Source organism: Phaethon aethereus (assembly GCF_964289735.1).
Source record: "Phaethon aethereus genome assembly, chromosome: 11".
Lineage (NCBI taxonomy): Eukaryota > Metazoa > Chordata > Aves > Phaethontiformes > Phaethontidae > Phaethon > Phaethon aethereus.
The window spans coordinates 17,226,519-17,242,577 of NC_138587.1; the positions used below are offsets into that span (position 1 = coordinate 17,226,519).

The window sequence follows — 16,059 nt, forward strand, 5'->3', positions numbered from 1 at the left end:
AAAATTGTATTTTGAGGGTTTTTAACATGCAGTTTGCATTTGCAATATGCACAGTAGACTCAAGGGAATATAAACTTAGTTGGGGGCGATGGGCTAGTAGTAGTCGATTTGAGATGCCAGAACTTTTGGAGGACACATAGTATAATTAAGAATAGTTGGATAGTTAAAAGTCTCTTCAAGCATAGTCTTAATATTCTGTAATTTCACATAAGCTCAAAGCTGTACGTATGTAAAGTACTGAATGTTATCACAAATAAATATGTTCAATAGCCTGTTTTGTAAAAGTTTGGGGAAGGAAAAAAATCCCTGCATTAAGTAGATGTTTAATGTCACAGTGAACTTAAAAGTGTAGTTTGGCTTTTTTCCTGGAGCATTTTCTTTAACTCTTTTCAAAATAACTCTTAGGCTTCATCGTCATGCAGGAAAGATTGCTTTATTGGAAGTTCACACTCGTCATTGTCTATTCATACTTGGTTTTAAATTTTTGGTGAGGTGAATTAGATGTATGAAGGAATAATGCTTATACTGGACCATTTTCAAATTTCTGATTCTTCTTTCCTAGTTTCTCTGAAACACGGCCTTGGTTAAAGTTGGGTAGTAAACCAGAAGAACCTGTGCAATGCCAACTTTGAGTTTCTTTCATCATAATTTCACTCTGCTCCTTAATGTACCAGCACATAGATTTTATTCTAGAATCACTTGGGAGCGAGAACAGCTCCAAAGTAGTAAAATATGTCAATGTCCAGCTCTCTCACAGAATCATATAGCTCACTTGTTCATACTTTTTGGGGCTATGCTGGAAGCTTTTGTAGTCTTAAATCTCCCAGAATAACTGGCAAAGCTTCCTTTTTCCTTTCAATAAAGTAGTGATTATTTTTATAAGAATTGAATGTTGCCGTTGTTCTCCAATGCTTTGAAGAGTTTTTGTGGAATGTTTCCCTCATGATAATTTTCCGGTTAAACTTTATAACAGAAAATTGGAATGTGCTCATACTTTATTTTATTCTTTTGCTTTAGGCTTATGTAAACTGGTCTCAGTGATTATTATGTATGTTTTTTCCATCTTTAGTGCACAGTGCTGTGGTAAACAGTCTTTCCTTTCACCCCTCTGGAAACTATCTGGTCACTGCTTCCAATGATTCAACTCTTAAAATTCTGGACTTGTTAGAAGGAAGACTTCTGTATACTCTTCATGGTCACCAGGTGAGATAAAACCTTTTATACAGTAACCTACAAACCCATAACAAACTGGGCAAATTTGTACTTGAGCCTTTCACTCTTCATGGCCAAAAATCTTTTGAAAACTTCCTTGCATAAAATGATGATGATAGTACTAACAATAATCTTTGAGATCATGACTGTTTTGAAGAGAAGGCCTATGGAGAGGGAAGGAGGTAAGGTGGGAATGGAGAGGATGAGAAAACAAGGCAGAAAGGGAGCAAGTCCAAGTCCTAAGGGGGACAGTCAGAGCTGCACCCCAGACTCTAATCCTGGCTCTGTCGTGCACTCTCTGTATCACACCTCTGACTCCCTCTCTAGAGTGGTGCAAATAACACTTGGCCCCCTGACTTAAGTGTTAAGAAGATAAAAGCTATTCACTTCACAGGAGACTTAGGGACAGTAGCCGTAAAATAGAGGAAAAATTTTGTGATGTGATTTGGGAACATGTTTCTATTTTGTTAACAGTCTGAATTAAGTAATTGGAGGTGATAAATGCTGTTGGTTTAATTGATTGGCCTATTAGTATTATGCTGCTGGATGTGTTGCTTGTGAGGTTAATTATATGAATGCTTGGAGCTCTTTTTAAATGTTAAATGAAAATAAATAGACTAATCTTATTGTCTGTGCTGAGTGGGGCTCAAAGGCCTGTTTTAAAGGTTCCCTTTCTAAAGGGACAAAGAACAGAAATTTTTAACCCACTTGTGTGTCTGTTAAAATGAGGGCTGAGTCTTCAAGCATCAAAACTAGCTGGGGAAAATTCACAGCCTGAAGCTCTTGGGGATGGGGGAGATGGTTCTGGGCAATAATAGTAGCTGTATAAGCTGCAAAACTGGTAATTCTGGCTTCTTGTAGCTTTGTGTTTAGTGACTGCCTTGTCTGATGTCTGAGAAGGTCAAGTGTGTTCTGTAACTTCTCTTATATGATGTGTTACTAAACTTTTCTCCTTTTTTCTAATACTAACCTCATAGTTAAAGCTCTACTTCGTGGGAAGATCTGATTAAAACAGACCAAAGGGTTCAAATGCTGAAAGTAATGAGGGGAAGATAATAAACACTGGCTATCCTAACATGTAAACCTTGACTGCATAAAACTTTTGTACTTTGAAAACTGGACTAAGTGGATACATCTATTGGACAGGGGCTGCGAAGCTTCTAACAGTTGTCCTAATCTCATTTTCACATTTGTCTTGTGTTAATTGGCTGAGTGCGTGCTTAGGAAGTAGCTTTCTGGCAAAGAGAGGGACAGTGGATCATTGCAGCTCTCATCCTTGCCTCAGGAAGTGGTGTGCCTGGTTATTGTTCAGCTGGAGGCTGAACCTGCTTTCCATTTTCCTCTCTTCTGAGCTGTGGGCTGCTCCTTGAGTGCAGTGGCATTAAAAAAAAAGTTTTTTGTTTTGAATGAGAGTCCAAAACTAATTACCGTGATGGATGTCTTGAGAATTAGACAACAAAATCCTTCTAGGCTGATGCTGTACTTCAGGCTTCTACAAAACAGTTGGTTTGGGAATCATCTGATCAGAAGTACAGTTAAAGCTCTGTATTGATTCCCTCCACCTGCACTATTTCTGATCATTGAAATGTCTGCCACTCTATTCTAGGTGTCTAACTGACATTGGAAATGCTTTGACACTGGCACAGCTGAAGGGTAGTTACCATTGTGGTGGTCGGAGGCCATCTTGGGCTTAGCGACCACGACGTGGTAGAATTCTCAGTTGTGAGTGAAGTAAAGAGAGGGGTCAGCAAAACTGCTATCATGGACTTCCGGAGGGCAGACTTTGGCCTGTTCAGGTCACTGATTGAGAGAGTCCCTTGGGAGACAGTTCTGAAGGACAAAGGGGTCCAGGAAGGCTGGACAGTCTTCAAGAAGGAAATCTTAAAGGTGCAGGAGCAGGCGGTCCCCATGTGCTGTAAGAAGAGCTGGCGGGGAAGGCGACCGGCCTGGCTGAACAGGGAGATTTTGCTGGGACTTGGGGAAAAGAGGAGAGTTTATCACCTCTGGAAGAAGGGGCAGGCAACTCATGAAGAGTACAAGGATCTCGTTAGGTCAAGCAGGGACAAAATTAGAAAGGCAAAAGCCCAGCTGGAGCTCAGTCTGGCTACAGTTGTAAAGGATAATAAAAAATGTTTTTACAAATATATTAACAACAGAAAGAGAGGCAAGGAGAATCTCCATCACCTACTGGATATGGCGGGGAACATTGTCTCCAAGGACGAGGACAAGTCTGAGGTACTTAATGGCTTCTTTGCGTCAGTCTTTAATAGCCAGTCCAGGTATCTGCAGGGTATTCAGCCACCTGAGCTGGAAGATGGGGATGGAGAGCACAATGTACTCCTCATAATCCAGGAGGAAGCAGTCAAGGACATGTTAAACCACCTGGACACCCACAAGTCTATGGGGCCTGATGGGATCCACCTGAGAGTACTGAGAGAGCTGGCAGAGGAGCTTGCCAAGCCACTCTCCATCATTTATCAGCAGTCCTGGTTAACAGGGGAGGTCCCAGAAGACTGGAGGCTTGCCAATGTGACACCCGTCTACAAGAAAGGCCGGAAGGAGGATCCTGGGAACTACAGGCCTGTCAGCCTGACCTCTGTACCAGGGAAGATTATGGAGCGGTTGGTTTTGAGAGTGCTCACAGGGCACCTGCAGGACAACCAAGGGATCAGGCCCAGCCAGCATGGGTTCATGAAAGGCAGGTCCTGCTTGACCAACCTGATCTCCTTCTATGACCAGGTGACCTGCCCAGTGGATGAGGGAAAGGCTGTGGATGTTGTCTACCTGGACTTTAGTAAAGCCTTTGATAGCGTCTCCCACAGCATTCTCCTGGAGAAACTGGTGGCTCGTGGCTTAGACAGGTTTACTCTTTGCTGGATGGCCGAGCCCAGAGAGTTGTGGTGAACAGCATTAAATCCGGCTGGCGGCCAGTCGCAAGCGGTGTTCCCCAGGGCACGGTTCTGGGGCCGGTCTTGTTCAATATCTTTATAGATGATCTGGATGAGGGAATCGAGTGCTCCCTCAGTAAGTTTGCAGATGACACCAAGTTGGGTGGGAGTGTTGATCTGCTGGCGGGTAGGAGGGCTCTGCAGAGGGATCTGCACAGGCTGGATCGATGGGCAGAGGCCAACTGTATGAGGTTTAATAAGGCCAAGTGCAGGGTCCTGCACTTTGGCCACAACAACCCCATGCAATGCTACAGGCTTGGGGAGGAGTGGCTGGAGAGCAGCCCGGTGGAAAGGGACCTGGGGGTGCTGGTTGACAGCTGGCTGAACATGAGCCGGCAGTGTGCTCAGGTGGCCAAGAAGGCCAACAGCATTCTGGCCTATATCAGAAATAGTGTGGCCAGCAGGAGAAGCGAAGTGATCGTGGCCCTGTACTGGGCACTGGTGAGGCTGCAGCTTGAATCCTGTGTTCAGTTTTGGGCCCCTCACTACAAGAAGGATGTTGAGGTGCTGGAGCGTGTCCAGAGAAGGGCAACGAAGCTGGTGAGGGGTCTGGAGCACAAGTCTTATGAGGAGCGGCTGAGGAAACGGGTTGTTTAGCCTGGAGAAGAGGAGGCTGAGGGGAGACCGTATCGCTCTCTACAACTACCTGAAAGGGGGTTGTGGCGACAAGGGTGTTGGTCTCTTCTCCCAAGTAACTAGTGATAGGACAAGAGGAAATGGCCTCAAGTTGCGCCAGGGGAGGTTTAGATTGGATATTAGGAAAAATTTATTCACTGAAGGAGTGGTCAGGCATTGGAACAGGCTGCCCAGGGAGGTGGTGGAGTTGCCATCTCTGGAAGTGTTCAAAAAACATGTGGATGTGGTGCTTCAGGACATGGTTTAGGGGACATGGTGGCGCTGAATTAATGGTTGGACTTGATGATCTTGAAGGTCCTTTCCAACCTAGTGATTCTGTGATCACACCTTCTTTGGTTTGGAAACAAGTAGAAGTATAAAAATGGCTGGTAGTGCTTTCTGGCTTTCTTTAGGGGTAATGCACTGAGATGGCTATGGAACAAGTCCTGGCATAGCCCTGGGCAGGCATTCCCTCTGCTGGCATGTGCTGTATTGTTGTGGATTGGTTCCTTCAATTCACGATTTCACAGATACCTTGTTTTTCCACTAAAAGTATATGATAGGCAGTGGCGATAGGCAGTGGCAACAGGCCCTGCTTTCATCAGAAGCTGCTGGGGTGGATTCCCGGGATTCCCGCACTGGCTGCTTCTCTAGCCTGCTCTGTTTGTAGGCAAACCCAGGATACTTAATACTAAGGGATTTTTTTCTTTTTCCCTCCAGCCTCACTGTGATTTCTGCCAGTATCTCCAAGTGTCTGCAAATGAAGTGGGTGTGGATTTTTTTTTAGTCTTTACGTAATTTGCCTTTTTAAGTGAGGGCTATAGGTTAGTCATCAAATGAACTGCCTGTTCCGAAGACATTCTTGAGTTGTGACTTTGTGTGGGTGAATATGCTGGTTGAGGCTTTGTTCTTACTCTGACTGCAGTTACATTGTTCTGGGAAGGCTGTATGCAAATGGACGACTGAAGGGAAAAAAAGTAAGATCCTTTAGACATACTTTGACGCAACTGCTGGAGTGCCAGGAATTTGTTAGCAGCTGATTAGCTGTAGTTTACATAGGGAGGATTGCCAAGTTTACATTGCTGTCTTTAATTGTAATGTAGCTGGCCTCCTGGTAGCAGAAAGGTTGTCAGAGACAGGAGTTTGCAGCTTGGAGCTGACATCTTGCAGCTGCAAAATATCATTCTGTATTGTGCTGCATATTTTAGTTCTGGAGTGTTTCCAGCTGTGAAGTACTCTTGCCTAATTCCATGCAGATGAGATGCTGGGTTGGTATGTAAGTCCACCTCTGGTATTGAATCATCATCGAGGAACAGACTGTTTTGAGGCCCGTAAGTCACCTTCAGAGCTGCTAGAGGAGGGCAGGTATGTACACAGTGCCTGTCTGCCCTTTGGGGTGATTTGATTAGAGCACTTTCAAACTGACCTCCTTAGTGGAATGGAAGTTCTCAGTAAATATTTAGAAAATATATGCGGGGTAGTGTTTATAAATAGGAAGACAGAAAATGCCAAGTTATGTTTCTCCAAGCAACCTTGACTTGAACCATGAAGTAGCTGCATTCCATCTACCTGGGTGGTGTAAGTGTTCTCTGCTTTGCTAGCTGACTAAAGAGCAAGATCTTCTGAGCAGGTGCACGAGAAACAAATGTGCTCCTTTACTGTCTGCTGCCAGCTCTACCTAGATGGCATTAAACATCCATGCAGGCCTAGTTCTCTTTGAAGTGTGTGAGGGCATCTCAGGGCTGCACAGAACTGGACTGCAACACCCCTTTGGAGAGAAGGGGGGTGTTGCAAACAACAAGCAATTGATTTTAGATTAGCATTTCTGGATATTAAAAGGAAATATGAGTGTTCTATTCTTCCCCTTTTTTTTTTAAACCAAAGCTTTAGGAGTTAAAAAGCTACTGAAGACTCAATTATAAGGTGCCATTATAAACTTTCCTTATGTTAGCTGTAGCCCTTGCTCCCTGGCAAAGGAAGGTGCAGGCATGACAGTCTTGTTCCCTGTAGCGATACAGGAGTTTTTCAAAGCTCTGTGGAGTAAGAACATTTGTGACCTCTGGTCAGAGGTGTGCTGCATAACAACATCCCTTGTTGCCAATGCCATCTCTGTCCCCTGTGCTTTTCTCCTTGGTTCTCTTTCACTCTCCCTTTCTCTCCTTTGTGTTATCACCCCCATTGTGTGGTTTCTAGGAATCTGCCCTTCTTATCTAAACACTTTTCCTGCCCTTACCATTAGGGGCTGTGGAAAGAGTCCACATCTCTATCTGCAGGATACTGATTCTTCTGCATCCTGTGCCAGACTGTGAAACAAGTGTGTGTATAACTGTCATGTCTTGACCCTTGTATTTCTTCCTGCTTTTGTTGTCTTCTCTGAATTCAGCTTTCTTCCCCTATGTATCCTGCTATTGTCTTTCATCTTTTCTGATGAGATGGAGTAGATCTTCATAGCTGTGGGTTTCCTTGCTGCAAGTTCATCATTGGTCCTGAGACATAGGCTCAGTGCTTCTGCCTTACCAAAAGGTCTGTTAATTTGAATTGGTCTTCACTGAACTCTCTTTGCTGCTTTATCTGCTGCCAAAACAAAGTGATAGGTGAAATACACATGGCATCAGCATCTAGTCTCAGGCCCTCTATGTTCTTCGGCACTCAAATGCATTTATCAAGTTTCTTACCTGCTCTTGGTGTTGTACTAATTGTTATTTGCATCTTTTGCTCCTCTATCCTTGTCATTTCAATGTCCATCTGTCCAAGTGTGACTTGCCCTCTTTTCCTGTGCCATGAAGCAGTTGAAAGCACTGTGAACAGTGGCAATGACTGCTCTGTTTATTAGTATTTATTTTGTGCCTTGAACTGATGATGCCTAGGATCCCAGCGTGCTTATTGCTGCCTCTGATTTGCTTCTCAGACCTCATCACCACATCTCCTTTTCCTCTTTGCACTAGTTAATCTATTCCAGGAGAGTTTGACTGAATATACTGGCTCATATCTTCCCACTTCTACATCTCCTTTTGTGGGCAGTGGAAGAGGCAGCTCTCCTTTAATTCAACTATTCACATCCTCTAGATATGCCTTGTTCCAGCTCCTGGCACATCCCTTGGTCTCTTATCTGGATTTTCTCTGGTATGCATTAGTTTCTCCCTTTTCTTTTTTTTTTTTAAAAAAGGAAAATCTACTGGCATCCTTGACCTTGGTTGTCTCTCCAGCTACCTTCCTCTCTGCCTCTCCTTTCATTGTGCAGACTGTGCATCATTAAACTACTCTCCTGGTTTATTTCTGGACTCTCTTTTCCCTCGCGCTTGTTTCTTCTGTTATGCTGAAGCCAAAATGCTAGCTCTGTTCCTAGATAAAGCTCACAAGTCTGGCCTCTCTTTACTTGAATTGACTGTTGGTGTTGGCCCTGCTGTTCTTGAAATTGTGTGCCTTCTGTCCTACACCAGTTCTCGGGGGGAGGAAACGGTGTTCAGGAGGGCTTTCACTGTGACTGTCCACGTGTTATTTATAGATGTGGTACACGTTCATCTGCCATCTGTGTGCAGGTATGACTGTTTGCTCCAGGCGTATTTCCATTTCTCCAAACTAAACTCTTGGCCTTTCTCCTAAGTATTTATTTTAGGATAGATATGATTCTGATAAGAGACCTCTCTATTTCATAGAATTGTAGAATATCTCAAGCTGGAAGGGAGCCATGAGGATCATTTCAGAGTCACCTATTTGTAGCTCTACCTTTGAAAACGCTGTGTTCAGGCATGCTGTTCCTGTTGTCTCTTGTCGACACTGTCAGTTGTTGCTGATGCTATTAGCATCCTGCCAGTCAGTCATTCAGTGTTGTAATCTGTGTCCTGGCTTCGGATCCCATCTCTCTAGGCGATAAATGCATTCAAGCCATCCAGAATAGTCCTGAACATCTTTTTCGAAGGCCCCACTTAATGTTTTGTGTAAACTGATCCACTTGTGGATTGCGAGGGCTTTAAAGGCCTTGTGATCCCTAGCCTCCTTCTGTAGGAATAGGGAAAACAAGAAGAAGGTATAATCTCTGGGGAGTAGTCTGCACATAAATTGGATTGTGTAAAGTGCTGTGCTTCACCCTTCTTACCTATGTACGCAGCCAGAAGTGGGATGTCACCTGGTGTTTCAGCTATCATTGACATGCACAAAAGCTTGACAGTCCTCATGTTGGCCTGCTGAGGACTAAATAGAAAAGTTCCTTACTTCTGACTTGGTATATCTCATTGTCCAATCCTTTCTTTCTTTAATCTAAGGCAAGAAGCTGTAGGAATTTGGGGACTGGCGCTGGCAGCTTGTGTGCAGCACTTAGCACAATGAGGATACAGAACCAGAACTTCTGAACCCTCGGGAAATACTAATAGAAGGGCATTTGTATCTTGCTACAGAAAGAGCAATAAAGTGGTCCTTTAGAAGGTTGCTACATCACACGTTCTAGTTGCATGGGAAATAAGCTTAAAATTCTCCCTCCAACTTGTGTAGAAGAATATGCAGCTGTTGCTTTTTGACACTTGATGCAAACAGTAAGTTTAAAGGGAGAAAAAAATCTGAAGGGAGATTTGAATTCTTCAGTCTCCAACCATGATGTACCCGTTGTCTGGGACAGCATCAGAAACCTGTTGGATCTCTGCCATACTTACCTGGAACAAATAGGAGTTAGATTGTGTCTAATCACTGTCATGTGTATCTTTCTATATTTTTGTTTTGTGAGAGTATTTGGCAAACTATTATTTGTATGTTGCTGTAGCAAACCTGTTATATCTGGGAAGAGTGCTGTAAGTGTATGTAGCAAAAATACTTTTAACTTAATTTATGTCAACAAATCTGTAGAGGATGTTGTGTCTATAGAGTTGTTTGTTCCTCTTCTTTCAACTTATAAAGGCACATTCAGTCTTTTACATCAATTTCTATTTTGGGAGGAATATGTTCTGTTGAACTTTTCCTCTCAGAATGCCATGACTTTGGAGTCGGTTCATTGCCTGTTTTTGACATGATTTGTATTGTCCTAAATTTTGTCTAAATACACTGAATTACTTAGACTGATGAAAGTATTTTTTGAACCATTGCTCCTTTCCGGTATTCGTCACTTGTGCTTGTTCCTGAACATTTTGTCTTAAGCAATGTCTTGAATGTTTGGGGGTTTTTTTGCCCTCCCAACCTCACTGGTTTATTACAGTCAGAGTACAGCTTCTGCATCCTCAGCTCTGTTATCTTTGAGCAATGTTCACCGCTGTGCAGTTCTCTGGCTATGTACTTGCTTCTGCCCTTCTTTGTTGCTTACTTGTCTTTTTTGCTTTTGCCTATTTTTTTTTTTTTTTGAGAGTCTCCATTCCTGACAATGTGGTCAGAGCTGAACTGCTGGGGGAGGTGGGTGGGACTAGAAGGTAGAGGCATGCTTTTTCCTCAGCTGATTGATGGCAGTGTCTCTGGTTTGAAATATCTGCACTATTTAATGCTGTATTGAACAAGCTTAGTCATGCTAATGACTGCATATGCATTTTGAAATTGCTGCTAGTAGATCAATTCTGGCAAGATCTCTTGAGTGAGTTGTTGCTATTAGAAGGCCTCAAAACCATTTGAAAACACTGCAGGTTGAAATAATAATAATAATAATATAGAAATACCTTAATGCGTTTTAAGGAAGCTAAAACTCTTTGCACTGGGAGTGACCACATCAAGACTCTAGTCTGGCGGCCATAACCTTGTGCCAGCATGTTTGAAAGCATGCAGGACTGTGGGATGCAGATTGCAGTGAGGGCTGGGTGTTTATCCCAAATGCAATCTTTGGGTATTTTGTCTACCCTCAGCATTTGTCATGATGAGTTCACTTTTACAGAGTAGGAGAGAAGGAAGGGAAACCAGGAACAAACTTAGATGTGAGCCTTCCATGCAATGTCCATTGGGAAGATGTGAACTCTTAGAATAGTCTGTCCTTGCAACTTGATATAAGGTGAGGAGAAGATTCTTGCTTGCCTTCTGAGATGTATGATCTTACTTGAAAGAGGATAACTCTACTTCTGTCAGGAGGTGTGTGTTTGTGTGGTGGGGTTTTCTGGTGGTTGTGTTGTGGCTTTTCTGGTTGTTTTCTTTTTGGTTTTGTGGGGGTTTTTTTTGTTTCAACCTGTCACAAGTTCAGCAGACTTGGTCATAGGCAGCCTCTGGAAGTGCTCATTTCTACCTTTGCCTATTTCAGTTTGGGCAAAAGCTTAGGCTTAGGACAATCTGCGAAGTAACATGTTCAGTGGCTGCCATCAAACTTCGTTACCTGGGTCCTCAGCTGTTAATTCTAAGCAGAACAGTTTGTTGTGCCTCTGCTCGAACACACATAATGATTTCCCAGCTCTGTTTAAATGCATCTCAGAGAGCCTGCCTCAACCTTCCCATATGCGTCTTTCTGCGAGGTCGGAAACGTATTAAAGTAGATGCATGGTGTGAAATGCATGCTCTTACTCAAGTAGCACTGTAGCAGTCAGCATCATTTTAAATCTTTCAGAGCCGACTGTTTTAAGAATGAATCTTCTAAATGCAAGCACCCGTGCTGTATGAAGGTGATCCTGAATGATTTAACTCTGACATCTCTTCTGTAAAACTGCTAAGAGGAAAACAGTTTTAAGCCAAGCTTCTATTCTTCAGTTAAAAACCTGACAACTAACACAGACCTGCACAGATCGTTAGTCTATAGCGTAAACATGGCAAACAATGGTGGTGTAAGGAGTGCTTGTTTTGGTTTGAAGCCTCTATCATTGCTTGGCCAAATGTCCACGTGTGAGGGAATATGAAGCAGTGATTCTGTTTTGGTTTTGATCGCTTTGGATGTCCCCCCCATGTTGACTCTGTCCTGCTAGTTGGTATCTAAAGTGCATAATTGCCTCCTGCAAAACTCTGCTGTATTCTGTAGTACTATTTAAGACAAAGGTAATGTACAAATACAGTATATTCTGCTGATGCTGCTTTGTCTGCCATTCAGTGACCTGCTCTTCTGCTCAGGTAGCCTTGGCTTTTCCTTCCTCCTGTTCTGGAAACAGTGCTCTCGTACTTTGTGGACTTCTTGACTGCTACGTCTGAAATAAAATAAGTAATTGTTTTCTGCTCTGAGTACTGAATATTGTGCATTCAGTTATTTTGCTTGTACAGATTCCTTGACTTAAAATGCTTCTAACCTTGGCCAAATTAATTGATGTAAATTGATTGCTTTGGTTGATAGCTGGTCAGGTATGTTTTGAAGTTATATTGTGGTGGAATGGGCAAAATCTTTAAGCCTTGGGTCTTCTGCAGTGAGTAGTTTGCTTGGAGTATCCTGGAAATATGTAGGAGTGATGACTGTATGAAAAAAAAAAAAGCCCACAACCTTTTCCTTTGTGGTAGAACTGATTCTTTCACTTCTTGCCTCTAGCCCTACCTGTTGGCTATTTTCATCATGAGTGTGTTATGCTGTCCCTCAGTGACAGCTGTGTGTTTTCAGAGAGGCTGTTGGGAGAGCATGTGGACAGAAGTTACTATTTCCTATGGTGAATCTGGTGCACACAGTGGTTCATGAAATATGTTGTCTTGTGGTGTGAGTGTCTTGAAGATTCTGGGTAATGTTTGACGTTCTGGCCCCTGGACTTCCATAACTGCATGAAAGTCTTGGCTGAGTGCATTTTCCTTTCATGGTTCTAGTTCTCATGGTGTGAAGAGGAGCTTGGAAAATGCAAATTCTGAAGGCTTGACAGTTGGAGCCTGTAAGGTGGATTTGTTACTCCTCAAATTTGTTTTTAAAAAGGTGTATTTTTATATATATATTTCATGATTTGTGAATGCCTAGAATTGTCAAGTGTGAGGATATTTCACTTCTAACAAACTTTCTCAATATGCCCTTTGCTCCTTGCGTATCTCTGTTTAAACCTCCTTTTCCACTTCAAACCTTTCCGTCAGGTGGCTAACTGAAGGCTGCATTTAACAGAACTCAACAGTGTCACTCCCTTTAATAGATGAACTGGAGTTTTAGGTATTTCTAATTCTAAAGGGAAGCAAGAATGATTGAGAGGGAAGAAGGAAAAGTCTGAAGCTGTAAAACTTTGTTTGCTCCTGTCTGTCTCAATGCCATGGCTATTGAAAAGTGGATGGCTTAAACTGGGGGCAAAAATGTGGGAAATAGTAAGTGCCAGCAAGCTTAGCATGTTAATTGTGGCCCACTTACCTGACAGATCAGAGCTTTTTAAATTTTACCTTTAGATTGCTGAAATCAAATGAGAAATACCTTATAAAGCTAGAATGAATGGAGCTTTATAATGCTTTGTTTTCTTTCACATATTTATAAACTTATCTTTTAAACCTATTTGCAGGGGCCAGCCACCTGTGTAGCTTTTTCAAGAGCTGGAGACTTGTTTGCCTCTGGAGGTTCTGATGAACAGGTATGTGACTAGTTTAATTTGATAGTTTTGTGCCTTGCTGCTGTTTTCAGTTTTCAGTCTTTCATTTTTTCAGTTGTATGCTCTCAAGGAGGAAACCAATCCTAGGGTTGTAGCTCATGACAGTTTTCATGAGCTGCTGCATTTTAACTCTATTTTACAGATTTGCTGGGATAGGGGGCATAGCTTGTCATCTTGTCTGTTTAAGACCACTTTTTAATTAAGCCTTTAAACAGACTGTTTTGGAGAGATGCATCCATTTTTTTTTGTCTTATTATGTTTGGGTCACTATTAAGATTTGCTTTTGCAATGTTTATCTAACACAAGAAATAAAAATGTCTCTTTGCTGTTGTTTCTCTCTCTTCCTTAAAAGCCCTGATGTAGCTGGAAGCTGCAGTTATGTAGCAATTTATTGTTATTTATTTTCAATAGAAAACTTCAGAAGCTTTTTGTCTTCAATTTCTAGGCATAGCCAAAAAGCTGATTTTCTATTTATTTAATTTTTAGCTTAAGAGGATGTATTAGCCTACACTTCTCTGTTGTATAAAACAGATTCCTTCAAAAGGCTTTTCACAGAATCACAGAATCACTAGGTTGGAAAGGACCTTCAAGATCATCAAGTCCAACCATTAATCCAGCGCCACCATGTCCCCTAAACCATGTCCTGAAGCGCCACATCCACATGTTTTTTGAACACTTCCAGGGATGGCAACTCCACCACCTCCCTGGGCAGCCTGTTCCAATGCCTGACCACACTCTCAGTGAAGAAATTTTTCCTAATATCCAATCTAAACCTCCCCTGGCGCAACTTGAGGCCATTTCCTCTTGTCCTATCACTAGGACAAGATATCCTAGTTACTTGGGAGAAGAGACCAACACCCTTGTCGCCACAACCCCCTTTCAGGTAGTTGTAGAGAGCGATAAGGTCTCCCCTCAGCCTCCTCTTCTCCAGGCTGAACAACCCCAGTTTCCTCAGCTGCTCCTCATAAGACTTGTGCTCCAGACCCCTCACCAGCTTCGTTGCCCTTCTCTGGACACGCTCCAGCACCTCAACATCCTTCTTGTAGTGAGGGGCCCAAAACTGAACACAGGATTCAAGGTGCGGCCTCACCAGTGCTGAGTACAGGGCCACGATCGCTTCCCTACTCCTGCTGGCCACACTATTTCTGATATAGGCCAGGACGCTGTTGGCCTTCTTGGCCACCTGGGCACACTGCCGGCTCATGTTCAGCCAGCTGTCAACCAGCACCCCCAGGTCCCTTTCCACCGGGCTGCTCTCTAGCCACTCCTCCCCAAGCCTGTAGCGTTGCATGGGGTTGTTGTGGCCAAAGTGCAGGACCCTGCACTTGGCCTTATTAAACCTCATACAGTTGGCCTCTGCCCATCGATCCAGCCTGTCCAGATCCCTCTGCAGAGCCCTCCTACCCGCCAGCAGATCAACACTCCCACTCAGCTTGGTGTCATCTGCAAACTTACTGAGGGAGCACTCGATTCCCTCATCCAGATCATCTATAAAGATATTGAACAAGACTGGCCCCAGAACCGAGCCCTGGGGAACACCGCTTGTGACTGGCCGCCAGCCGGATTTAACGCCGTTCACCACAACTCTCTGGGCTCGGCCATCCAGCCAGTTCCTCACCCAGCGAAGAGTAAACCTGTCTAAGCCACGAGCCACCAGTTTCTCCAGGAGAATGCTGTGGGAGACGCTATCAAAGGCTTTACTAAAGTCCAGGTAGACAACATCCACAGCCTTTCCCTCATCCACTAGGCAGGTCACCTGGTCATAGAAGGAGATCAGGTTGGTCAAGCAGGACCTGCCTTTCATGAACCCATGCTGGCTGGGCCTGATGCCTTGGTTGTCCTGCAGATACCCTGTGAGCACTCTCAAAACCAACCGCTCCATAATCTTCCCTGGTACAGAGGTCAGGCTGACAGGCCTGTAGTTCCCAGGATCCTCCTTCCGGCCTTTCTTGTAGACGGGTGTCACATTGGCAAGCCTCCAGTCTTCTGGGACCTCCCCTGTTAACCAGGACTGCTGATAAATGACGGAGAGTGGCTTGGAAAGCTCCTCTGCCAGCTCTCTCAGTACTCTCGGGTGGATCCCATCAGGCCCCATAGACTTGTGGGTGTCCAGGTGGTTTAACATGTCCTTGACTGCTTCCTCCTGGATTATGAGGAGTACATTGTGCTCTCCATCCCCATCTTCCAGCTCAGGGGGCTGAATACCCTGTGGATACCTGGACTGTTTTATCAGCTCCCTCTGTCTTTCCTATGGTTGGGATTTCTTTAAACAAGGTAATGCTCATTGCAAAGTATCACCTGGTATTGTTAAACTGAAACACTGAATGGCAACGTCTCCCCAGAAAGGTGCTTTGTAAAGGTACATTTATGGCATAGACTCACAAGTGACTCTTTGGCAGCCCTTTCCATTGTAGCTCAAAGCTGTGTGTTTCTGAATGCATGTATCGGGATGGGTGGCTGTTGGCTTTCTTTTTCTTAGCCCCCATGAAGGAACTGTCTGTCTTTTCTCAGGTATGTATCTGAAAATGCAGGCAGTGCTTCCTTCTGTGCATGGAGAAGGAACTTTAACATACAGTATATGTATGTGTTAAAAACAGTGTTAGTCTTAAATTGCCAGTTTTCTATATACAAGAAGCTTTTTGAGTGGAATGGACCTTGCCGAATACTAGCTTTCTGAATCCAAGGGATCAGAAATAATCAAGAACATCTCTACAGGTCAAAAAGAATTTTTATGGTGGGGTAGTTTAGACATGTAGCCTGTCTAAAAATAAATAAATTACTGAACTGCAAACCGGCCCGTTGTATGAGCCTGCTGGAACCAGGAAGTGCCATTTGCACCCTGTTCTGCAAATATGCTGGTTTTAACA

At 43.6% G+C, this 16,059-nt stretch overlaps 1 protein-coding gene across 1 annotated transcript in view; it reads left to right on the top strand.

Annotated features, from left to right (window-relative positions):
• Positions 1–16,059, top strand: part of POC1A (POC1 centriolar protein A) — a gene marked incomplete at both ends in the record, with an annotated part of 59,200 nt that overhangs the window by 13,401 nt on the left and 29,740 nt on the right. The window contains 2 exons of the mRNA XM_082004609.1: positions 1,070–1,203; positions 13,106–13,174. Of these exons, the coding sequence (XP_081860735.1) occupies positions 1,070–1,203; positions 13,106–13,174 (203 nt within the window). The remainder of the gene's footprint in view (positions 1–1,069; positions 1,204–13,105; positions 13,175–16,059) is intronic.